Below are 23,723 nucleotides of genomic sequence, written 5' to 3'. Positions count from 1 at the left end.
CACACGTGTCCTATCCGTCCACGTGCCAACCGCATGAGCTGTCACGCTGTTCTCCATTTTGGTGGAAAAGGGGCCGATGCTTGGGCCTGATGGGTGGGCCCGGAAATTGGGCTATTTGGGCAGTAAGATTGGCCCATCCTGAACAGTCAGTTCAAAAATACAGTAATTAACAAAAAGGTCCTTACGTTACGGGGCCCAGGACATTTTGCCGCTAAACTTTTAGTCAACGTTTCATCAAATTTGACCAACCAAAGCAAAATAAGATCACAAAGATGGGCTAAATTCTTTTAACGTTTTATCAACCCCGACAAGCTACACCAACGCAAGTTAATCGCCCACACTTATAAATATGTCTCGGAATGGTAGCTCTTTCAAACCGGGACTAAATCATATTGAGTCACGTGGATCATGTTGGAGCATAGATGGACTTATTCATATGATATTAGGTTTTGTTCTTACCTAGTCTCCACTTGATCATGATCTCTTCGCCATAACGCCCATGTGAGATCACAAGAGCTGTTAGTCTCGCCCAACAAAAAAATGCTTCAAATTGCAGAAGATCATCATGGCCGTCAATATGAAACATCTGAAATATCAGCTCGTCAAATACCTCTTCTTAAGTGACAATAATTAACATTACAAGTTCCTTTGACTTACTACGGCGACTCGATGCCGCCTATTTCAAGTTCGGGAGGTCATTGGCAAGCTCGCGTCTTCGGTGATTTTGCGTGCTGTGATGTCGGCCGGCGTCGAGCCACCGATCCATTTCCATTCGTGGTAAAAAGTAAATGCACGGGTAGAGTTGGTGAGTTTGGGCCCAACGGTTGCTCCCCGACAGACAAACGGGGTTTCCATTCAAGAGTTGAAAACCTTGACCTCTCCTCCTCCTCTCGGATCCTTATCCCATCCATCCATCGTCATCAACCTTGGCAGCTCCGAGACGTCTTCTGTCCGTCTCGCTGTTTCCTGTCCTGCCCCATTTTCTCTGCAGACCCAACGGGGAAGGAAGAAAATTCAACCCACCGGTTGAATCCGAGTTGAACACGAAAGTAAGCGGAAAGTCAAACTGCCATGGACGACGAAGGCTTGAAGGCGATGGTTTTTACCGTTGATGAAGGACTGGATGGAAATGGGGGCAAGGAAATGCATTAAAATAGTCGGAAAACCATCAGATGACAGACATATTTTCCAATGGTTCTAGAGAGAGAAACAAAACAGAGACACAGAGGAGAGAGAGTGAGAAAATGAGAAGGTGACGAAAGCTTCTTCTCAGCTTTCCTTAGATCCCTTCCCCCACTCCTCGCGCTCACGAACTGGACCTCTCATAAATATATAAATAAATACATAATATATATATATATATATATATATATATATTTGGTGTATGCATCTTTGTGGGTGTGATATATAGAGAGATCGGATGAGCTGAGTCAACTGGGTGGGGCTGAGTTATGGGCTGCTGCCAGTCGTCATCGCTTAAGGGCCACCCATCTGACGGGCGGCAGTACAAGAGCTTCGGCAACAGCGGCAGCAATCACCACCACCACCACCAGCAGTTCTCGCCGTCCGCCTCGAACGGAGGTGGTCCCGGCGGGGCCGGGGGGCTGTGGGAATACTCGCTCGCGGACCTCAGGGCCGCCACCAACAACTTCAGCTCCGAGTACATCGTCTCCGAGAGCGGCGAGAAGGCCCCCAACGTTGTCTACAAGGGCCGGCTCCAGAGCCAGAACAGCCGCCGCTGGATCGCCGTCAAGAAGTTCACCAAGCTCGCGTGGCCCGACCCTAAGCAGTTCGCGGTGAGCATTGTCTTCATCTTCCCATCCCTCCATTGATGTTTCTCCGAGTTTTCTAGGGTTTCGTGATGGTTTCTTCACGCTGCTCTGCTTGCTTTAATGGAAGGAGCGTCTAATTAACGCTTCTCTGTAAACAGCTCTGGGATTTGATTCATAGGTTTAGATATTCGTTGTAATGTGGACAATATCAGTTGATTAGCAGTTATGCATAATCGTTCCTGTTGTGGGTTTTACGCAAATCGACTCGGTGATCTCTTGGTCATGCATTATGTTTGATATGATTCTTCGTGGTTGTAAATTGGTTGATGTTCGTGTTCGTGTACAGGAAGAGGCATCCGGAGTAAGCAAGTTGAGGCATAAGAGGCTTGCAAATCTGATAGGGTACTGCTGCGAGGGAGATGAGAGACTGCTCGTCGCAGAATACATGCCTAATGACACTCTTGCAAAGCATCTCTTTCACTGTACGTGTCCGGAACTTATTTTCGTACATTAAATGCCTCTGCTAGTTTTCTTGCTCAATTTTAACCAGGTCAAGCAATGTCCAGTAATAGCAAATGCCATTTTGTCAACGAATTGTTTCCTCAAGTTTTATTTGTCCTGATTGAGAGATGATTCCAACTGGATTTTGTTAGCAGTCATTTAAGCTAATATTTCCATTGAATGCCGCGATGTGATTGCTGAGCTGCTTTAATTCCAGAAATAGGGGAGCATCTATTAATTGAACCCAAAAGCAGGATGTTATGATTTCCTTGTAGGGCATTGAATTGTGATCCATTACATCTCTCTTTGTTGTAGTATGGCTTGCCTTCATGTCATCAACTCGTCATTGCCATCATTTACGGATATGCTAGATCTTCTTAATGTCGCCGCCTTTCGACTTACATATGCACGTCTTAATGATACTTGTCGTTTATGTCTTCTGCAGGGGAGAGCCAGACAATCGAGTGGGCTATGCGGTTAAGAGTTGCTCTATATATTGCGGAAGCTTTAGATTACTGTAGTTCTCAGGACCGTTCCTTGTATCACGACTTGAATGCATACAGGGTTCTGTTCGATGAGGTATATCTTGTCTTTTTATTAGGCTTGAAGGATTATACTCGTCAGCGTATTTAAGTTTCCTGACATATTCTACATTAGCTTGCTCTATTATTATCTTCCCAGCATCATATGTCCTATTTTTTGGGAGCTTTATGGTAATTATTCTGGATGTATCTGGCAGAATGGCGATCCTCGACTCTCATGTTTCGGCCTCATGAAAAATAGCAGAGATGGAAAAAGTTATAGCACGAATCTTGCTTATACCCCTCCGGAGTATCTAAAAAATGGTAATTTCCATTTCTTTATCATAATCCAGCTTTCTCTTGTGTGTGTTGTCTCCTGGCATTGTGGAATAAAGTCCATTTTAAGAAGAGAAACCGAATCGACGTGAAACATCTTGCCATTGCTGTTGATGTTTATAGAAGAGCCAGGAATAATTTTACATTTGGCATGCTTTCAGGACGAAAGTTAGTCATTGTGTTCTTGCTTCTGAGCGGGTAGAAGTGCATACACCTCTGTTTTTTAAATACCATCTCATATTACCTGTTAATTAGTGCTACTTAGAGACCCAAGTAGATTCTTTAGCTGAAAAGCTTGATAGGTCATTGAAATCTTGGTCGAAATAAGATTAGGAGCATGAAAGAGTTGATCCTATGTCCGTCTTGAATCTAACCAAAGAAATGTCTATTTGAATTAAGGTTGCCCCATTTAAGTATCTTTCCCCTTTGTTATTTTCTTACTGAATATGTGTTTCTCCAGGAAGAGTAACCCCGGAAAGTGTTGTCTTCAGTTTCGGCACTGTGCTATTGGATCTTCTTAGTGGGAAGCACATCCCTCCTAGTCATGTAAGTAGTAATATCAGTTCTTGCTACGTGACTTCAAGCAAGATGCATCAGAATTCCCAGATCTTTCTGCATACAGAGAATTATCCCTTTTACTTTCAGTTTCGGAAGTAAATCCCTTGGATTCCAATAATTAGGCGCCTTTCTTTTATATGCGTTACTAATTGTACCAGAAATGCACATGTGAGCAGGTTTCTAAGAACTTTTAGCTTCTTAAATTAAAATCTAAGTAATGGAAGTTAATGAGGGATACAAAATTCATGGGAGACCCCATCCACGGGTTTTCTCTCTTCTCTTTTTTTTTTCTATGCTTTTTCCTTTTATGTCTGTAAATACATAAATAATCTAGTAGAGAACTATGTTACTTCAACTCTGCGTGGAAGTGTTATTTCAAATCTGCATGGAAACCAAGATTAGTAACGGTAGATGAACATATGGGGCCAATTTCCGTAATATGAAAGTACAGGCAGTTTATTTCTGAATTGATAGTGCAGGGAGTTTCTCTTTACCGTTCAAATCTATGACCTGTTTTCTTGGGTACTGTTTATAAGTTTCCATAGCACAAAGTTGGACCATGTTAACTGTTGAGAAAATACATATTGGATCAGTGGTTAAGATTCAACGTTGTTCCGTTTTTATCATCTGTGCAGGCTCTTGACATGATAAGGGGAAAAAACATTCTTCTCCTAATGGATTCACACTTGGAAGGTAACTTCTCAACTGAAGAGGCCACTGTGGTCTTCCAATTGGCCTCCCAGTGCTTACAGTATGAACCTCGGGAGCGGCCAAATACCAAAGATCTAGTCGCCGCACTTGCACCACTACAAAATAAAGCAGATGTAAGATATGCCTTAATTTTTCAATAAGCTTCAAGTTTTGTGTTAGTTTGAAACTGTTATGAGATTCTAGAAATTCTATCCTGCAGTAAAAAGGAAGTAGTAATTGCGTTCATGAGCCAAACTTGGGATTAAGCTTGATCATAGCATACGATCTTGAATTTTTACATTGCATATTTATCTTACTCTTTATCTTGCAGGTTCCATCTTATGAATTGATGGGTATCCCGAAGCAAGAAGAAGCACCACCGACTCCACAGCGTCCCCTCTCTCAGATGGGGGATGCATGCTCGAGAATGGATCTCACAGCGATCCATCAGATTTTGGTAATGACACATTACAAAGATGATGAAGGAACCAATGAGGTAATTATCTTGACAAAGAAGTATCTAATTAATGGCGATCTAAATTGGTGCTTTCAATCCTTTTCAATTTTCTTCCTTTGTGTGGATTGGTACAGTTGTCTTTCCAAGAATGGACGCAACTAATGCGAGACATCTTAGAGGCAAGGAAGAGAGGAGATTTGACTTTTCGAGACAAAGACTTCAAAACGGCTATAGACTGTTACTCTGAGGTACTTGCCGTGGGATTATTTGCATGTGTTGAGCCTTTGCTATTCTTGCACTCTGCCTCCACGTGAGGGGGAGTGCTCAACTGCATTCTTATGCCTTCTTTTGGCAAGTTGACGAATGTTCATCAACTTATGTACTCCGTTTTCTGCTGCAGTTTATAAATGTGGGAGTCATGATTTCCCCGACTGTATTTGCGCGTAGGAGCCTTTGCTACCTTATGTGCGATCAACCCGATGCTGCCCTTCGTGATGCAATGCAAGCACAGTGCATCTACCCTGACTGGTCGACTGCCTTCTACTTGCAAGCAGTTGCTCTTGCAAAGCTTGACATGCACAAGGACTCAGTCGACATGCTGAATGAGGCTGCCACCCTTGAAGAGAAAAAGCAAAGGAGTGGCAAAAGCTCTTGAACAGCAGAAATCCTATGCTGGATTTTCAGTCAGTCCTCAAATGGGATTGTAGGTTTTGTTGTTGTTATTGTTGATGTTGCTTGTGTAGCTTGAGTCAAAATAGAGAAATCCAACGGTGTTGCTTTTGCAAGACCAACAGGATGAAGGCTTAAATCGTTCGTTCCATCTTCTGCACAGAGAGAGATAAAACCTTTGAGCCAAGGTCTGGTTATGTATGTCATTCTATATATAGATTCAACGCTGGTGTTTCAGCAAGATAATTTCTTCCCTAAGCATGCCGGCCCCGTGCACTTATTTCTCAAGAAACACCCCAGCAGTGGTCGGAATCTGTACCTTTCTAGCATCAACAATAAAAACACATCAACTCTTACTAGACACATTTTCGGACCTTTTATGTACCGATCAAGAAAATCTCACCTGATCCTAAAATATACAACAGAGCATAAGAATGTGTAGCTTTTACAAACTCTTTCTTTACTATAATGCTTCTGCTAGCAGAAACCAAATCCGATCATCACCACTCTTATCTGGGTGCAAGTTGTAGCATTCTGGAAGAGACGACTTAGGCCACATAGAGCTCGGCTTTGCCATCAATGAAGAGGCTCATGAACTCCTCACCATCAACGGTCTCCTTCTCAATGAGAAGCTGGGCAAGCTTGTGGAGGATATCAATGTGGGTGGTGATTATCTCCTTTGCCCTCGCGTAGGCCTTGTCCACGAGCTCCCTCACCTCCGCATCCACCACATCTGCCGTTGCCATTGAGTAGTCCTTCTGGGATGACATCTGCACGAACCACATATCATATTAGTCAGCACGCCGTCCAGCTTCTCTGCTAATGTTCTTGTTAGGATCAGGATTCCCTCCCCCACTGATATTGAGAAAACTACTGTCGCTAATTGGGAGTCGGAACTGCAAACAGTTCATCATTTAAATCATATAAAGGTGTCTTCAGGGTAGCTGCTAAGAATCTCTCAGTAGATAAGAGGTTTCGAAAGTCTTCATTGCTCACGACACAAATATTCACATGGAAGTCTATTGAAGATGTGAATTTACTCCGAGATATGTCCCTAAAACAGTAGTCTAAAAGGGTCCAATTAAATGTGCAGTGATGAAGAGCAAATATACCTGCTGACCCAAGAAGGGGTTTCCACCAGGTCCACCGATCGCTACTTGCCCAATCTTCTTGCTGAACCCAAACCTTTCAACCATCTGCCTCGCCACACGGGACACTTGCATGAAGTCGTTAGATGCTCCAGTTGTTACATTGTCAGCTCCAAAAATGACTTCCTCAGCTACTCTGCAGAGAGAATTGTGCAGGAGATGTTATGTATTCGCTGGCATGAGCATTAAAACAACTCAACTTATATGTTTTACAGGGCATCCATGTTTCTAGGAGAACGAGAGTTTATGATGAGTCTATCTCATATTCAAACAAAAGAGCCTACAGGAATGTGGAAACACTGACCTTCCACCAAGAGCAACAGCCATCTGATTCTCAAGGTAGCTCCTGCTGTATAGTCCTGACTCCAGCCTTTCTTCACTCGGGGCGAAGAAGGTAAGGCCCCCAGCTTGCCCACGTGGAATAATCGATATTTTCGCAACAGGGTCGTATTCCGGCATCAATGCACCAACTAGAGCATGGCCAGCCTCTGCGAAGCCATGAAGCTTATTCTCAATCAGAAAGAACGTTTATGACAACAAAATGGAAGAAGTTTACCTTCAAACACAGAACTAGAGGAATCATATTACATACCATGATAGGCAACTAGTCTCTTCTTCTCTTCGGAGACGACGGCATTCTTCTTCTCGGGCCCTGCTATGATCCTCTCAAGAGCATCAGAGATCTCATCCTTGCTGATCTCCTTGAGGTCACGGCGGGCTGCGAGAATGGCAGCCTCGTTCATCAGATTCTGCAAGTCGGCTCCGGTAAATCCCGGGGTCCTCCTCGCAATCTTTTCAAAGTCAACGTCCTTTGCCAGAGCCTTTCCTCTCGAATGTACCTGCAACAGGAAAGGCCACAAAAATCAGAATTTGGTTAGCTGAACCTCTCGAGCGAGCCCTGCCTTACACCAATGGGAAGTGATTATAAGCTAATCCCACACATCCGTTCTGATCACGAGGGTAATACTTCATTGCTAAATCAAACAGGATTTGCTAAATCAAATACCTTGCCTTATACCACATCAAACACCTGCAATAAGATCCATCCTGTACCTAGAAATGGTGTCAAAATCGGAATTTAAACACTAGTTACTCTTCCAGCTCAACTGTTGGCCTACGCTCCCTTTGCATTATCTACAAGATCTCTGCAGTACTGATCCAAGTAAGAACATCTAACTGAATGAAATTTAGCTTAATTACCTGAAGAATTTTAACTCTGCCAGCAACATCTGGTCGGTCCACAGTGACCTGCCGATCGAATCTCCCAGGTCTCAACAGAGCTGAGTCGAGAACATCAGGCCTGTTGGTAGCAGCCAAAACAATGACCCCCGAATTCCCAGAGAACCCATCCATCTCAGTAAGGAGCTGATTAATGGTCTGCTCCCTCTCATCATTCCCGCCTCCGAGACCCGCCCCTCTCTGCCTTCCCACAGCATCAATCTCATCAATGAAAACAATGCACGGAGCCTTCGACTTGGCCTTCTCAAACAAATCCCTGACCCTCGAAGCTCCAACTCCCACGAACAACTCTACGAACTCCGAGGCTGCACAAGAGAAGAATGGAACCCCAGCTTCGCCGGCAACTGCCCGGGCTAGAAGGGTCTTCCCGGTTCCGGGTGGGCCAACCAAAAGGCATCCTTTCGGGATCTTTGCTCCCAAAGCCGTGTACTTGTCAGGGTTCTTCAAGAAATCAACAACCTCTTGGAGTTCCAACTTGGCCTGATCGGCACCTGCAACATCAGCGAATGTGACGCCGGTCTCGGGCACCTCCTGGAACTTGGACTTGGACCGCCCGAAGTCCATAGGGCCACCGAGACCGCCTGGACCTCCAGGGCCGCCCTGAGCCCGGCGGAAGAGGAGGAACAGCCCGGCAAAAGCCAGGAACGGGAACAGCAGGTTCCCAATGAAGTTGAACAGACCATTTCCCGACTCTCCCTCGGAGACAGAAATATCGACACCATTCATGGCTAAGATATCGATAAGGTCCGGGTCGTTCGGGACTATAACGGTCGCTCTGCGGCCGTCGACGGCAGTGAGCTGGAGGGCGGAGCCGTCCTTGCTGAACCGAACACGCTCGACCTTGCCCTTCTTGACGGCGTTCAGGAACTCGCTGTACCGCCAATTGGAGCCCTCGGGGAGGTCAGAGGCGGCCTGGGACTGCGGTTTCGGGGCGGTGAGGAGGAGGTTCTGGCCAAACGGCGACCCGTTAGATGGGCTCGGCTTCACGGGCTGGGCCTCAATCACCGGCGGAGGAGTGGACTGCGTCGGTGTGCCATCCATCGCCATTGCTTGCGGGGCCATGGAACCGAGGAGAAGAGCGGAGAGAGCGGCATGAGAAGAAATGGCCCTCAAGCTCTTCTCGGACGAGTCGGGGTTCTTCTTGAAGATGGATTGGGTGGGCTGAGGCCTCCTTCTTGCGAAGGGAGATCTGGTGGTTTTAGGGGTCGGAGGGGAGAGGAAAACTGTCCTGTCGCCATAGAAGGTGGAGGATAGCAATGGGTTTGTAACAATCGCCATTGTTGTAGCACAAAAGGGAGGAGGAAGAAGAAGAAGAAGTGGGGGAATGAACAGGAAGAAGCCGAAGTCGGGAGCTGATATTTATTCTCCTCCAGAAGGGAATTGGAGTTGGAGTCGGAGTTGAAGACGAAGAGTGAGGAGAAGAAGAAGAAGAAGCAAGCAAGCAATTGCCAGAAGCCTTGGGTGTTGGATTGCCGAGGCTACGTGTTCGGAGCCATGTCCAGTCGTTTTTTTCTTGTTTGATATTTTCCCAAACGTGAATTTTTCAGAAAAAAAAAAGAGATGAAAATGAGAAAGAAAATGAAAAAAAAAAAAAATCGTCTAACGTTTGTTTTGCTCTTGAAGACAAGAAGACGGAATGGTACTTGTAATGTATGATAGCAAATGTGACACCAAAACCAAGCAGGGTCGTCGTCGACTCATCGGTTATGAGAGCAGGAACGTATGCCATTCCGATTATTTTTTGTGGCCAGGGAACACTCGGCGTTCTAATGTCCTACAACGATATCAATTCCAATCGAAACATGTCCATGATTAGAGGATTTTTATCTCGTCTGTGATTATTCTTTCTTCAATAAGAAGAAAATGCACATGTTATAAATAAAATTCAATTTGTGAAACGCTTGGATATAATTTAAAGAGGCTCGCCAACGCCCAACCAGTCAAAGAAACCAGTGTGCAGTGATTATCACAGTACGAAAAAATGGCAAAACATGTTAAACAAAGAACTCGATTAGAATAAGGGAAAAATGAAGAGTACACGGACATAATTTAGTAGACACGAGATTAAATACTCAAATTAAATTTGAATAATACGAGTCAACATTAATTCAAAATTAAAGAATCATTGATAAAGTTTAAAGAATCTCAACAATATATTGCGCCCATGTATATCCACTTGTAGTACAAGTAATATGTATATATGAATATAAAAAAAATTAATCACAAATTGATTAATTTTACAATTGGGCAACTCTTCCTTTTTTTCTTTTTTTTTTCCCCGGGTAGAAACAACTTGGCTACTTTTAGTTCGGTCCGACTAGTTTGTAGCGCATGTTATTAGGTTTTTTTTTTATTCATTTTAGTTTTAGCAAATTATATCACTTATTTTTGTATTGTATAAATAATAGTTATCTTATAAATTAAATATTTCTTGATAAATATCGAACAAATTATAATTTAACATAATTCTCTATATAGCCGCGCAATGCGCTAACTGTACCTAGTATTATATTATACTAAAAACATTAAAACTAGTCTATCCATAAATTGAGGTTCTATGTGTCAAGCTTACATTTTTTACATTTTATTTCCTTTTTCGAAAAAAAACTAGCAAATAGCTATCACAAAACATTAAGGGTGTGTTTGAAAAATGAAAAATGTTCAACTTTACTCTGTTCAACTTGCTATAAGACAAAATTGACCGCAACATTTGAAGAGTAGTGGGTCCTGCATGGGTGTGTTTGACTAGTCATTACTAGTCCCGCATGGGCGTGTTTGCTGAAATAAGCTTCAACCGGTTTTGACCGTGCTCACGTGCTGCAGTTAGGTCCCACAGAAAGGGAAAATTCCCCCCTTCAGTTGTCGAGTAGTAAACAGAGTTGAACAGAGTTGAACAACTTTCATTTTCCAAACAGACCCTAAAATTGATCCGTTGAGAAATTGAGATTCCACGTGTCAAGATTACATTTTTTCCATTTGTTTAAAAAAAAAACGCAATGGGCAGATATTGGCTCAAGTGGTAAGAGGATGTTCTTTGTATCGTTAGACGTGTAACTCTTGTGAGAACAAGAAGAGACGGACTTGTGAACGATGATAGCAACAAGAAGAGACGGACCGGTACTGGCATTCTTCCCCGTGGAAATATAATCCTAATTTTTGTGGCTCGGGTACAGTTAATTCTAATGTTCTTCTATACAAAATCCATAATTAGAGGATATATTTCTTATCTATTATGATGCTTATATATATATATATATATATAATCAGAAGAAGCAGTTGCTTCACATAATTACCATTGAAGTAAAATAAAGTTCCCATCCATGAGTGAACATACAATATTTCAAGCAATTAACATGCTGAGAAAAACGATGTCGAGAAGTTTGGCAGTGTTGATCGTCACAATCTCATCATGATCACTGTTTTATTAAACAGAAATGAACAAAGATTTGCAACATTCGAGTCCCGGAGGCTCCACTGATCCTCAAAACTTCCTGCTTCCTGCTTCTCAGTGAGATGACTGTAAAAGAAATGCAGATTGAGCATGTTAAAACCAGAATTCAATGTGTAAACATTTCAATGATAATCTGAAGAGGCTAACCAACACCCAGCTTGTCGGACAAACCACAGTGCAGCTAGCTAGTACCATACTAGGAATAAATGGCGAAACATGAACATAATCTTACGAAGAACTCAATTAGAAATGGGGAAAAATGAAAAGCACCCACACAGTTGTTCAGTAGATATTCATCAACAAATGAAGTGCTAAGGTTATTCCTTCATGTATTTTCATTTCTATAACAGTCCATTAACCAGTCTTCATCCTACGTAGGACTTTCACTTCATAACCGACATGCCTTGACAAGCTGCTCTTAGCAATGTCTATAATCCATGTAACTTGAAAGAGAGACTAAAAAAATCAACAAGGTGTAAAGATGTCTTCTGCATATGTTGGAGTCACAAGCACGACCACGAAGGGGCCACACTCCCCCATCTAGAGAAACTGAAGAGACTTCCGAAGAAGTAATAAACTCCTGCTAGAGTCACTTCAGTTTACTTTATCAGGGACAAATGTGATAAACCCATATACCTACTTTGATCATTTACCGACAGGACATCTCAGTCCAAGAAATGTTAAGACCAAAGCTCGTTCATTTATAACCAAAAGATCTATGACAATCTCATTAAAATGTTCTCATTTTACTGCATAGGAAATTTCATATAACACGAGAGCTGTTGATAAGTGCAACTATACAGCCGAAACTTGTAGGAGAAATACCTCATGTTCACTTCCATGGCCATGGGAATCTCCATGGCCCTCCCACGGATGTCGCCAACCCTGATATGCATAGCACAGGTGAAAATCGAGTCATAAAATGGAGGAAAAGATATCACAAGCAAAATGCTTTAGCTGGCAGGACTTCAGAGGGCAACAACTCTTACCAGCACTACAGGCCCATCCTGCTTAGCCCGGTACAAGACCCAAAACCTGAACCATCAAATATCAGCAGAATGCGGTAAATACACAAAGAGCATACACATCCATCTACAAGCATTACATGAAGACTAATAATCAAGGTCTATGAGAAGGTGTATCTACACATGAAATTCTTTATACATCCTCACAGAATGAATGAAGATGAACTGGGTGCCTGGAGATAACGTGATACAATAAGTAGCAGATTTCAACCGACAGAAGCAAATCAGCTCAGAAATTCAACTCCCAGCACCACCGCCTCTTGATTTTTCAAAAAGCTATTTTGGTTCGCTCTTCTATCTCTATCGGAAAACTCAAAATGTAGGCCTATAGATTGGCAACCCGATCCTTAATTCTGATTCCGCCATTGCTCAGAACTCCTTCAATCAAGTAGAGCCAAAGAGAGAGTGCCTGTTCCACGTTAGGGTTGATCATTTACTTGCAATGAAGAAAATTGAAACAATCCAGAGACTAGTTCTTTCTGATTACACCATCGGATGTCAACAATCAACCAAAAAAAAGATTCCTTGGATCCATTTCTTCAACACTGCATTCCCCTCACAGGCCACTTCCCCCATAGCTAATCAGATCGACACCCAGATAAATTAAAAAGCAGGCGCGCGGAATTCCAATAACGAAGGAACGTCGTGGATTGAATGGAAGCATCTGAACAGCAAAGATCGAGGTTTGTAGGGTTTCCGCTAGAAGGTCATTTACCACATGATGGCGCAGAGGCCTTTGCCGGTGACGGCATGCCACCGCTTCGGTTGGTGCACCGTGAACCCCTTGTAAGTAGTGCCCTCGCCATGCCCGTGCCCTCCTCCCATCTCGCTCGCTCGCTCGCTCTCTCTATCTCACTGTCTCTGTGGAGCAACGTCAGTCCGATTGGAGACGAAGAAGCTGCCCTGGGGTATACGCTGGTAGCTTCGATGTAATCATCGCGTGGGGTGGGAAGCTGAGGGCCGTCGGATGCTCGAGACTACTGATTGTGACTTTTCTGGTACCTCACCTGATCATTGCCCATTACCTTATCTTTGGGCTTGAACTGCCATTGTTGGCTACGGCCCAATAAGTTTATTTGCTCGCATTTGGGCCTTGAGCGGCTTTTCTTGTGGCGGCCCAAAATCTGTAACAATGCATGACAAGGCCCATATATAACAACGTATACGGAACCTTTTTTTTTTCTCCCCCTTTCTTTGCATGGAAGAGTATTGTTATTAGCCACGCTCTCCACGTGTTTATTGTTTTTATTATTTTGACTTGGGTGGGTGGGGACCACAGGCGAAAGGTCCTCAGTCTCAGGCGCGTAAGTACATAACTCGTGTTAATTGCCCATTATTAAATTATTAAATATAAAATATACATATATACATGTATATGTATATACTTATAGAAAAAAAAATGATTAAGAAAAAGAAAACAAAGGAGCCAACACTTCGTGGTTGTTGGTCGATGAATATCATCGTACATAATACGAATACCTTCTTTCTCTTTATCCGAACTCTTGTTGAGAAAATTCAACTCATCGCACATGCACACCTTCTTGGAAAGCATCTTTACGTATTAACGTATCATACTTATACTATGATTAATGATGTGATAATAGTTTTCATGAATTTATTGTAACCCGCACGAATTTTGACTGTCGATATATCGTATATTTCCTTCTATATAAACTTTAAAAAGACTGAGTTACAAGATTAACATAACAAAAAGCGAATAATTATAGAAATAAACAAGTTCTTAATGCCAAACTTTTGCAGGATTGTAGTAATTATTTTATTTAGCTAGAAGTCCCCCACAAGAATATATAAGATTATTGTGCTCCTCACAATTTCTATCGCTTCAATTCCGATGCATGTTGTTGAAGCCATTGGGATATCCAATGGAGCTAAATAATATACTCGCTCTGTGATGGTATCGAGCAATATGATCGGGGATCAGGAAACGATTGGAAATTTGACTCAAACTTGGCCTTATGAATTGAAAACTACGACAAACAAGTTATACAGTAATTTCATTTGCAACACGAGTGCTTCTTTTCAATTCTAGATTCAAGCTCTCTTGTAGTACTCTTACCTTCCTCGAGATGGTCATCGATCATCTTTTTTAATAGTTTTGATAATTCAGCACTTTCGTTCGAAATGGAGCCAAACCCGGGAACTTTATATGCATATCGAGGGATATAAACATAACCTAGAGCTAGCCAGTCGAAAGAAATAAAACTACGAGGAGCAAACTGAGACATGGAGAGAAGTTCAGGTATCAAATTGAAGTTGACCATCTAAAAGATACCGACATTCTTCCAGTGCCATGCCCAACAACTCTGTCCACTGACCTCAAAAGACGGGTAGAACCGTAGAGGGAGAGAGAGTGTGAGTGAGAGATTCCATAGCTGATCAGCTTCAGCCCCAAATGGCCGAGATCGACCGCCGGAGCGGCTTCCACAGCCCCGACGCCACCTTCTACAGCAAGCGCCGCCCCATCCCCTTGCCCCCCAACCCTTCCCTCGACGTCGCTACCTTCATCTCCTCCCGCGCCCACCACGGAAGCGCTGCCCCCGCCTTCATCGATGCCGCCACCGGCCGCCAGCTCACCTTCCCCGAACTCTTCCGCTCCGTCGAATCCCTCTCCGCCGCGCTCTCTTCCATGGGCATCCGGAAGGGCGACGTCGTCCTCCTCCTCTCCCCCAACTCCATCTTCTTCCCCATCATCTGCCTCTCCGTCTTGTCCCTCGGGGCAATCATCACAACCACCAACCCCCTCAACACCACCAGGGAGATAGCGAAGCAGGCCGCCGACTCACGGCCTGTTCTGGCCTTCACGACCCAGCAGCTTGCCCCGAAGCTGGCCGAGCTGGGCCTCCCCGTGGTGCTTATAGACAGCGAAGAGCTCGCGCCCGGCTCAGCTGCCGGGCAGATGAGGATCGCGGGGACCCTCGAGAAGATGATGAGGACGGCGACGGGCGCGAAGCGGGTCCGGGACCGAATCGATCAGAACGACATGGCCACCCTCCTCTACTCGTCCGGCACTACCGGCGCCAGCAAAGGTAACCGAGAATCAAACGGAATATTCATTCCTATTAATTTTCCAATCAAAAAGTTCAAAACGGAATTGAACCAAGATGTTCCAATTTTGATTCTAATCATGCGATCCGTTTTCTTTTTATTAACTATTAGGATTTTCATTCGTTGTACCGTAGCTATATCGAGAAAAAGAGATTGATCGGAATATTCTTTCCCGGCGCAGGCGTGGTGTCGTCCCACCGGAACCTGATAGCTATGGTCCAGACGGTGATAAGCCGGTTCAATCTGGACCATACTGATTCGCACCGGTTCATCTGCACCGTCCCGATGTTCCACATCTACGGCCTCGCGGCCTTCGCCACCGGCATCCTCGCCGCCGGCTCCACCGTCATCGTCCTCTCCAAGTTCGACCTCCACGAGATGCTCTCCTCCATCGAGAAGTACAGGGCCACGTACCTCCCCCTCGTGCCGCCCATCCTCATCGCGCTGGTGAACGGCGCCAGTCAGATCCGGTCGAAGTACGACCTGAGCTCCCTCCAGTCGGTCCTCTCCGGCGGAGCTCCGCTGAGCAAGGAGGTGACCGAGGGGTTCCTGGAGAAGTACCCGCGGGTGACGATCCTGCAAGGGTACGGCCTGACGGAGTCGACAGGGATGGGGGCGTCAACCGACACGCTGGAGGAGAGCCGCCGGTACGGCACGGCGGGGATGCTATCGCCGTCCATGGAGGCGAAGGTGGTGGACCCGGAGACCGGGGCGGCCCTCGGCGTGAACCAGACGGGAGAGCTCTGGCTGAAGGGGCCCACCATTATGAAAGGTCTCTAATCACGTTGAATGTGGTCGTGTTCACACACTGCACGCTCAGTTACTCCTTCATTTTTGCTATTTTAGCCTTATTTTTTCCCATTATGGAATCCAGTCCCTCGAATTTTAATTGTAATCAATTTGGTCCGTAAGCTTTTTTGGTAACAATTGAGACGAATGCAGGTTATTTTGGCAATGTGGAAGCGACTGCATCAACCCTCAACTCTGAAGGGTGGCTCCGAACGGGAGATCTTTGCTACATTGACGAGGATGGCTTTATATTCGTGGTCGACCGGCTGAAGGAGTTGATCAAATACAAGGGATACCAGGTATTTCGATCATAATAAAGAACAATGACGCCGATACCATCAAATGATGTATATAACTTTCTCTAGGACAGGCGGTAATTCTCTCTTTCTGGATGACAGGTTCCCCCTGCGGAGCTAGAGTCGCTGTTGCTTACTCATCCCGACATTGCAGATGCTGCTGTTATCCCGTGAGTAACTCGTATTCTACTAGTCGAATTATGAATGAGGAAACTGAGATTTTTAAGTCAAGTTGCCGAGATCAATATGCTTTGATGAAATGTTTGATCCAATATTTGCTTCATCGCTGAGCTTCTGTCTTGTATTCTCTGATCTCTACTGCTGTTTCAGGTTTCCCGATAAGGAGGTTGGGCAGTACCCCATGGCTTATGTTGTGAGGAAAGGCGGGTCAGGGCTCACAGATAGAGCAGTCATGGACTTTGTCACAAAACAGGTGAGTCCCGATCTCAATTGGCATCGTTTCATCCAGAACCGAATGCTCTTGTCCAGTTTAATTAGTCCGATGTTTTTGAGCAGGTTGCACCGTACAAGAGGATTCGGAGAGTGGCATTTGTCGATTCAATACCGAAGAATCCATCGGGGAAGATTCTTAGGAAGGATCTCATACAGTTGGCAACGTCCAAGCTCTAGATTACTATAGAAGGCCAAATGAGAGAGGGCGGTTTCATTATTTTGCTCTAATTTCGGAAGATGGCAGATCCTTGCTTGTCGCTGCGATTGGAGTAACTTGTACTTGTTTTTCTGCAGTCTGCTTATTGTGTATGTTTGTACGTGCTTATTGTGTAGTTATGAAAACATAGCTCATAACTCTGTCCCTTCCGAGTTGTCCCGATAACACTGTTCATCTCAGGGATACGTGCTTATTGTGTAGTTATGAAAACATAACTCATAACTCTGTCCCTTCCGAGTTGTCCCGATAACACTGTTCATCTCAGGGATGCAAACCGGGGAAGTCACTCGTTATGGGCAACTCCAGCCTTGGCTTAATGACCACAACAGTTACATTATCATCTTTTCAGCTCGAGCTACATTCAAATCAAAAGCCTCAAGAACACCCTTGACTTGAACACGAGGATCTTGAGCTTCCAACATAAGTTTGAGATCCCCGCCCAACTGAAGCAGGTTCAAGCCTGTCTTTTTGTTCAACTCCAATACTTCCCTTTGACTTCGATGGCTACAGAAAATTTCCAATCTTTGGAACTTAAACCCGACAAACTTACATACATCATCAACCGAGTATGCATCTCGTTTCATTTTACAACTGGAAAAGTGCTCCCTCAGGCAACTATAATTTGTTAGGGCGACCAATCATGCATCCAACAGGAGGAGAAGGAACCCGAAAAAGATGAACAAAGAGAAAAGAAAAGAGAGGCGAAATCTCGATTTATCTTCTCCTAAAACCAACTAACAACCAGAATTCCTACTTAAAACTTTCACGACGATAAAGTGGACTTTCTATCAGCTTTTGCCAAGTAAGAATAGTGTACCAACCTTGCTCCTCGGACAAAATTCCCGACAATCAACTAGCTGTTTGCCCCAAGGATATAACCGGTAGGCATGATTATGTATTCTCATCGTTGAATGGATGCGTGGAAATTCCCAAACAGCATGCAACAAGCTGCTCCAACCAACTCTACATAGATAGTGGAAGAAGCATCCTTCGCTTCTTTTTCCGGGCAAGCCTCACTTGCTTTGTGATTCTCATGCATAGGAGCAACAACATGGTGACGCAAATCAGGATTAAAGCGAGCTGCATGCGCCGAAAGTACAAAGAAACCGCAGAGAAAACCAAGAAAGCTAGGATGATAAGTTCCCATATCACAAAGATCACGACGTCAACCCTGCATCCAGAGAAGTAGATTCGAATTTCAGTTGGTTAGCACCACTTTTTCCATCTTTATATATCATCTCAGCACAGAAAAGGTTATAATAAGAGCTTCAATATAGAAAAGCGCTTGGATCAATGCCTATCCGCATGCTCTTGTGCAATATTTTTCCGTACAGAGAGAGACAGAAAAAAAATCAAAGAGTTTGCATTCGAGAAGGTAAGTCGAACAAGTCTCAAGCATAGCCCAACACGGATGCCAATCACATAAACAATTAACATTTTAGTTCAATATTTTTGAGAATGACCCTTTCTTGAGAAGTTCCAACTCCATACTGTAGACAATGAAAACAGGGATGATTGATGAAAAGGGATACTCCTAGAAGCAACAAAATCCTCATAAATTAACCGAATCACCACAATCAAGATGTTACTTTAATTCGCCAATGAATTCCAGCACTAAGCTCCAGTAAACGATTTAGAGCCGGGTCACCATGTACAGTAAATTTCGATGTCTAGAGCTAACAAAAAAAGAGCCCACGAAGTTCAATTCCTAAATTATCGGTATCTTCATCCTTCTCCCCTAGTTCAAGACCATATAGCAACAAGCAATCTTGCACAATACGTGTTATGAACATAGGGCAAGTAGCTGTAAACCAAAGCCAAAGCCAAAACCAACTGCATCCTCTTTAGCTACTACACAAAGATCTCTACAACTAATTACTCCCTGGAAAACCAACTGTACCCTCTTTAGCTACTAAACGAAGATGGCTACAATGAATTACTTCCTGGAAAATGCCATCTTTCACGAGCTGAGCAGAAAATAGCTCGATTTTCCACTACTCTTGTGCTTAGAGAGGTCGAATTTCTGTTAATTTCCTCAAGCTAGGTTGTTCTTCCTCTAACACCCCCCAACCAACACGATTCATCAGCTCTACAACATCTATTGTAGTCCAGCAATGATCTCCCAAAGAATTCCTTTCGTCTTTTGGTTCTAGGAAGACCCCGAACCCCTAAATATGAAGGATGTTCATTCAACATCCATAGTTCCGAAGCACCCGGCTGGGGTGAATTTGTTGCTTCGCAAATGAAAATGGAATAAAGTTCATGCTCAGCCTGATTCTGCGCGATCTAGATCTTACTACGAATCACGCAAAGCACTACGATGACAATTCAACAATCTAAGGCCTTTACGAGAGACACGAACACATAGATATACTCATGTCATGTCATGCGTGTTCAAACATACCGCCAAAAGATGAGGAATTGATGCCGAATTCAACGATATTCATACCTCGAGGAGGTTAAATTAGAAGCGGTGGAGGAGAAGAACGAGATGGACGCCCAATCATACTTCGACCGAATCTGGTACTCCCTCAACTGCTCCGCCAAATTCGATCGCGTTATCATCGCCGCTCCCCTCTCCTTCGCCTTCTCTCCGCCCCCTCCTCTCAAACCCCTCCGGCTCGATTACCGTCTCCCTCTTCCTCCTTCTCCCTCTCCGTCTCTCTCAAATCTCTGGAGCTGTGAGGATCGGCAGCTACAGCGATTTCGCAGTTTGCAGAGGAGCGAAGGGAGATGGATTCTCGGCGATGGGATTGAGGAAATGGGAAGGAATAGAATCGAGATGAGGGCATCAACGGTGCGATTCGATAGGCACCACGACTCGCTACGTGGACCCTCCCGCACCGTCGCTCTTCTCTCTCAGTTCCCTCAAGTTTTATACGGTCGGTCGGATTGATTTCAGACCGCCGCCGGCGTTGACTCCATAACCAATCTGAGGGTCATAGATTGATTTTGGCATATGGGCCGAAACACGCAATGGCCCAAAAGGAAGTAGCAGCTTTGCTTGGTGGCTCGGCCCTTCTCCATTTTTATTTTTTTCAAATGTTCCATTTCCATTTCTTGGACAACATGGAAAATCAAAGAAAAAATTTTAGGCGGCTAAGAACATTTATGAAAAATGGAGTTTTTTTATAAAAATAATAATGGATCTACAATACAATGTTGTAAAAGAAAAAATATGTTTGTGAGAACAAATAAATATTGTTCTTAAAAATGGAGATTTTTTTATTGTGAATAATTATTTTTTAGAAAGAGTTTATGTAAAATAGGATTCTCTAAAAATACTGCCTCAAGATATTGTGATCGCTTTAAACTCGTCATTTCAGTGAAAAATATGTTTGGATGATTTTCAAGGAAGTTGATGATAAAGCGAGGTCATTCGACGTGAATCGCGTGATTACGGAATATGCTTACTTCCTGCGTAGATTAAATTGTTCATTTATTGCTCACGTGATTTAGTAATAAATTATGAAGATTTAGTTTTACTTGAATAATATAATAATAATTAAAGATCTGAATTCGAATTTGAAATTGAAATATATAATATATTAAAATTAATATATGTTTGCATATAATTTCTCATTAGAGTTGGGATGGGCCTGAGATTTAAAAGCACTCTTAAGAAGCCCAAAGAATAAAGAAAAACCAAATTAATAAACCCTGGCCGTATCGGAGCCGAGCTTCCCCGATAAACTCTACGACCGGACATGGACTCCACTGACCCTCCTCTGGCCCTCGCCGCCGATAATCCTTCCGCCGTCTCCGACGACGACCTCCCTCCGGAGCACCACCAGCTGCAGTCTCCATCTCCGCCTTCAACTGCTCTTGATGCTCCCCAGTCCTCGCAGTCTAACTCTCCCCGCACTGAGACCGACCCCGACGTAGCTGCCTCCGACTTCCCGGACGGTGACGGCGATGGCGAAGGCGATGAAGAAGAAGACGAGTCTTCCGAGCCCGTGCCGGAGACACAGAACAACCTCGTCGATGGTGACTCCTCTGAAACCCTACCCGACGCTCAGATCCAGACGGCGTCCGAGCCGGACCGGGTCGCACCCGGACCTATACGGAGGAAGCGCCGCCGCAGGAAGAGGTTCTTCACGGAGCTCAACGGAAGTGCGTCACTTGCCGGACACCGCCGACACCGGATTGGCGATCCGGCGAAGGAGATGGATACCGAAGCCCTAATTGCTATCTCAGTGGGGTTTCCCGTGGACTCGCTCACGGAGGAGGAGATCGAGGCAAATGTGGTGGCTGCCATCGGAGGACCGGAGCAGACGAACTACATAATCGTCCGGAACCATATCCTTGCTCGGTGGAGATCCAACGTCTCCATGTGGCTGACCTTCGAACAAGCGCTCGATGCCATCCGGCCGGAGCATAAAACCTTAGTCCAGTCAGCTTATCGGTTTCTCCTTGAGCACGGCTACATTAACTTCGGAGTCGCGCCTCCTATTAGGGAGGCAAAGCTGCGGTCCTTCGACGGAGTTGACCGGGCCAACGTGGTGGTCATCGGAGCTGGGCTGGCAGGCCTGGTCGCCGCGAGGCAGCTGGTGTTTCTGGGGTTTAAGGTCGTGGTCTTGGAAGGCAGGGCGAGGCCGGGCGGCCGTGTGAAGACAAGGAAGATGGCCGGCAATGGGGTGGTCGCGGCGGCTGATCTCGGCGGCAGCGTCCTCACCGGGATAAATGGGAATCCACTGGGGGTCTTGGCGAGGCAGCTCGGGCTACCACTCCACAAGGTGAGAGACATATGCCCTCTGTATCTCCCAAATGGCAGAGCTGTGAACGAAGATATCGATTCGAAGGTGGAGGTTTCTTTCAATAAGTTGCTGGATAGAGTCTGTAACCTTAGGCAGTCAATGATTGAGGAAGTAAAGTCGGTCGATGTTCCCTTGGGGACTGCCCTCGAAGCTTTCCGGCGAGTTTATAGTGTGGCGGAAGACTCCCAGGAGCGAATGCTCTTGGACTGGCATCTTGCAAATTTGGAATATGCGAACGCTTCCCTAATGTCTCACTTGTCGATGGCCTACTGGGATCAAGATGACCCATATGAAATGGGCGGTGATCATTGCTTCATTCCTGGAGGAAACGAGAGGTTTGTAAGGGAGTTAGCTTCAGACTTGCCCATATTCTACGAAAAGACTGTGGAGAGTATTAGATATGGAACTGATGGGGCTCTAGTCTATGCGGGTGGGCAGGAGTTTCGTGGGGATATGGTCCTCTGTACAGTCCCTCTAGGTGTGTTAAAGAAGGGGACAATTGAGTTCGTCCCTGAGCTTCCTAAGCGGAAGCTCAATGCCATAGAGAGGCTGGGGTTTGGCTTGCTGAATAAGGTCGCAATGTTGTTCACCTACAACTTCTGGGGAGCTGATATCGACACCTTCGGGCATTTGGCGGAGGACTCTTCCATGAGGGGCGAGTTCTTCTTGTTCTACAGTTACCACTCAGTCTCCGGGGGACCTCTCCTCATTGCGCTTGTTGCGGGGGAAGCTGCAATCAAGTTCGAGATGATGTCTCCAGCGGAATCGGTCAACAGGGTTTTAGACGTTTTGAGGGGCATATTTAAGCCGAAGGGCATAGTTGTTCCTGACCCAGTTCAAGCAGTCTGTACCAGGTGGGGCAAGGACCACTTCACTTATGGGTCGTATTCTTATGTTGCAGTCGGGTCTTCTGGGGACGATTACGATATTCTGTCAGAGAGCGTGGGAGATGGGAGAGTCTTTTTCGCTGGAGAGGCAACTAACAAGCAGTATCCCGCTACGATGCATGGTGCTTTTCTCAGTGGCATGAGAGAGGCTTCTAACATTCTTAGGATGGCTAGGACAAGAGGTATTGGTTCGCAGTCGGTACAATAACGGGGAAGCTTGTAAGATTATTCTCAGATTTCAGGTCATAATAACCTTGACTTTGATATTGTGTGAAGGGAGCAAGCATACTATGCTGGTTTCCGAGGGTGCGAGGGTAACGTAAATGGTAGAAATTGCATTGGCTGTAGCAACTAGGCATGACCACTGACTTATTCTTCGGGAAGAGTACATCAAGTTCCTTATTCCATTTTAAGGCTTGTGGATAATGATTAATGTTCGCTCATTGCATCTTTAGTGATTAGGCAGACAACCAACACGAGGCAAGAGCTTTGTCTAGGTACTTTCTGGGAGTCTAGGACAGTGGGTAGCCTGTTCGGTTCATGTAACATCACATTGTTGTACGAGATTTATTGGGAGACTGTCTTCGGGACACTGATAAATTCCCGTCTTCTGTGTGGTCTTCTGGATCGTTTTTGCTGTGATTGCTCGTGTTCCACTGTTTGATGGGGAAAAAAAAAAGGTTGCACCATTAGTTGAAGCGAGGGAAGTTTCTGATATTGATTTAAAATTCTTCTCGGATTCAAGCCAGGGTTGCAATCAGTCAGTGTCTTGAACCAGTCGAGTTTGAGGTTAGCCTGAAATGGGGGCTTATAATCGAAGCCTGGTTTAACCTCGACCCTGGACTCGAGGTTAGCTCGATTCGGAGCAGAGCAGTTATCAGGCAGGTGCAT

General features: G+C 44.8%; 6 protein-coding genes across 6 annotated transcripts; 3 read left to right on the top strand and 3 right to left on the bottom strand.

Moving 5' to 3' along the window:
• Positions 1-1,272: 1,272 nt before the first annotated feature.
• LOC116193567 (serine/threonine-protein kinase BSK1-like) lies at positions 1,273-5,745 on the top strand. The gene is made up of 9 exons (XM_031522315.1): positions 1,273-1,796; positions 2,119-2,254; positions 2,719-2,852; positions 3,013-3,118; positions 3,591-3,676; positions 4,324-4,512; positions 4,710-4,874; positions 4,970-5,083; positions 5,236-5,745. The coding sequence occupies exons 1-9, from the start codon at positions 1,452-1,454 to the stop codon at positions 5,488-5,490; spliced, it is 1,530 nt and encodes a 509-aa protein (XP_031378175.1). The 5' UTR covers positions 1,273-1,451; the 3' UTR covers positions 5,491-5,745.
• Positions 5,746-5,807: 62 nt separating this feature from the next.
• LOC116193546 (ATP-dependent zinc metalloprotease FTSH, chloroplastic) lies at positions 5,808-9,392 on the bottom strand. The gene is made up of 5 exons (XM_031522294.1): positions 7,853-9,392; positions 7,245-7,491; positions 6,957-7,140; positions 6,617-6,788; positions 5,808-6,274 (listed from the first exon to the last, which is right to left on the bottom strand). The coding sequence occupies exons 1-5, from the start codon at positions 9,167-9,169 to the stop codon at positions 6,053-6,055; spliced, it is 2,142 nt and encodes a 713-aa protein (XP_031378154.1). The 5' UTR covers positions 9,170-9,392; the 3' UTR covers positions 5,808-6,052.
• Positions 9,393-11,151: 1,759 nt separating this feature from the next.
• Positions 11,152-13,280, bottom strand: LOC116193594 (NADH dehydrogenase [ubiquinone] 1 beta subcomplex subunit 2). Its single transcript, XM_031522338.1, has 4 exons — positions 13,083-13,280; positions 12,332-12,377; positions 12,168-12,227; positions 11,152-11,408 (listed from the first exon to the last, which is right to left on the bottom strand). The coding sequence occupies exons 1-4, from the start codon at positions 13,190-13,192 to the stop codon at positions 11,397-11,399; spliced, it is 228 nt and encodes a 75-aa protein (XP_031378198.1). The 5' UTR covers positions 13,193-13,280; the 3' UTR covers positions 11,152-11,396.
• A 1,400-nt stretch (positions 13,281-14,680) lies between these two features.
• On the top strand, positions 14,681-17,418 carry LOC116193557 (4-coumarate--CoA ligase-like 5). Its single transcript, XM_031522305.1, has 6 exons — positions 14,681-15,414; positions 15,615-16,205; positions 16,376-16,521; positions 16,621-16,688; positions 16,849-16,951; positions 17,035-17,418. Exons 1-6 carry the CDS (start codon positions 14,781-14,783, stop codon positions 17,146-17,148), a joined length of 1,656 nt encoding a protein of 551 aa, XP_031378165.1. The 5' UTR covers positions 14,681-14,780; the 3' UTR covers positions 17,149-17,418.
• A 271-nt stretch (positions 17,419-17,689) lies between these two features.
• LOC116193584 lies at positions 17,690-20,039 on the bottom strand. The gene is made up of 2 exons (XM_031522328.1): positions 19,638-20,039; positions 17,690-18,359 (listed from the first exon to the last, which is right to left on the bottom strand). The coding sequence occupies exons 1-2, from the start codon at positions 19,751-19,753 to the stop codon at positions 18,152-18,154; spliced, it is 324 nt and encodes a 107-aa protein (XP_031378188.1). The 5' UTR covers positions 19,754-20,039; the 3' UTR covers positions 17,690-18,151.
• A 760-nt stretch (positions 20,040-20,799) lies between these two features.
• On the top strand, positions 20,800-23,530 carry LOC116188375 (lysine-specific histone demethylase 1 homolog 1). The gene has a single exon (XM_031517688.1). The coding sequence runs from the start codon at positions 20,896-20,898 to the stop codon at positions 23,038-23,040; it is 2,145 nt and encodes a 714-aa protein (XP_031373548.1). The 5' UTR covers positions 20,800-20,895; the 3' UTR covers positions 23,041-23,530.
• The last annotated feature ends 193 nt before the right edge of the window (positions 23,531-23,723 follow it).

Source organism: Punica granatum, chromosome 1, assembly GCF_007655135.1.
Source record: "Punica granatum isolate Tunisia-2019 chromosome 1, ASM765513v2, whole genome shotgun sequence".
NCBI lineage: Eukaryota > Viridiplantae > Streptophyta > Magnoliopsida > Myrtales > Lythraceae > Punica > Punica granatum.
Note: the sequence above shows the minus strand (reverse complement) of the source record. Positions and strands in the feature narration are given on the sequence as shown.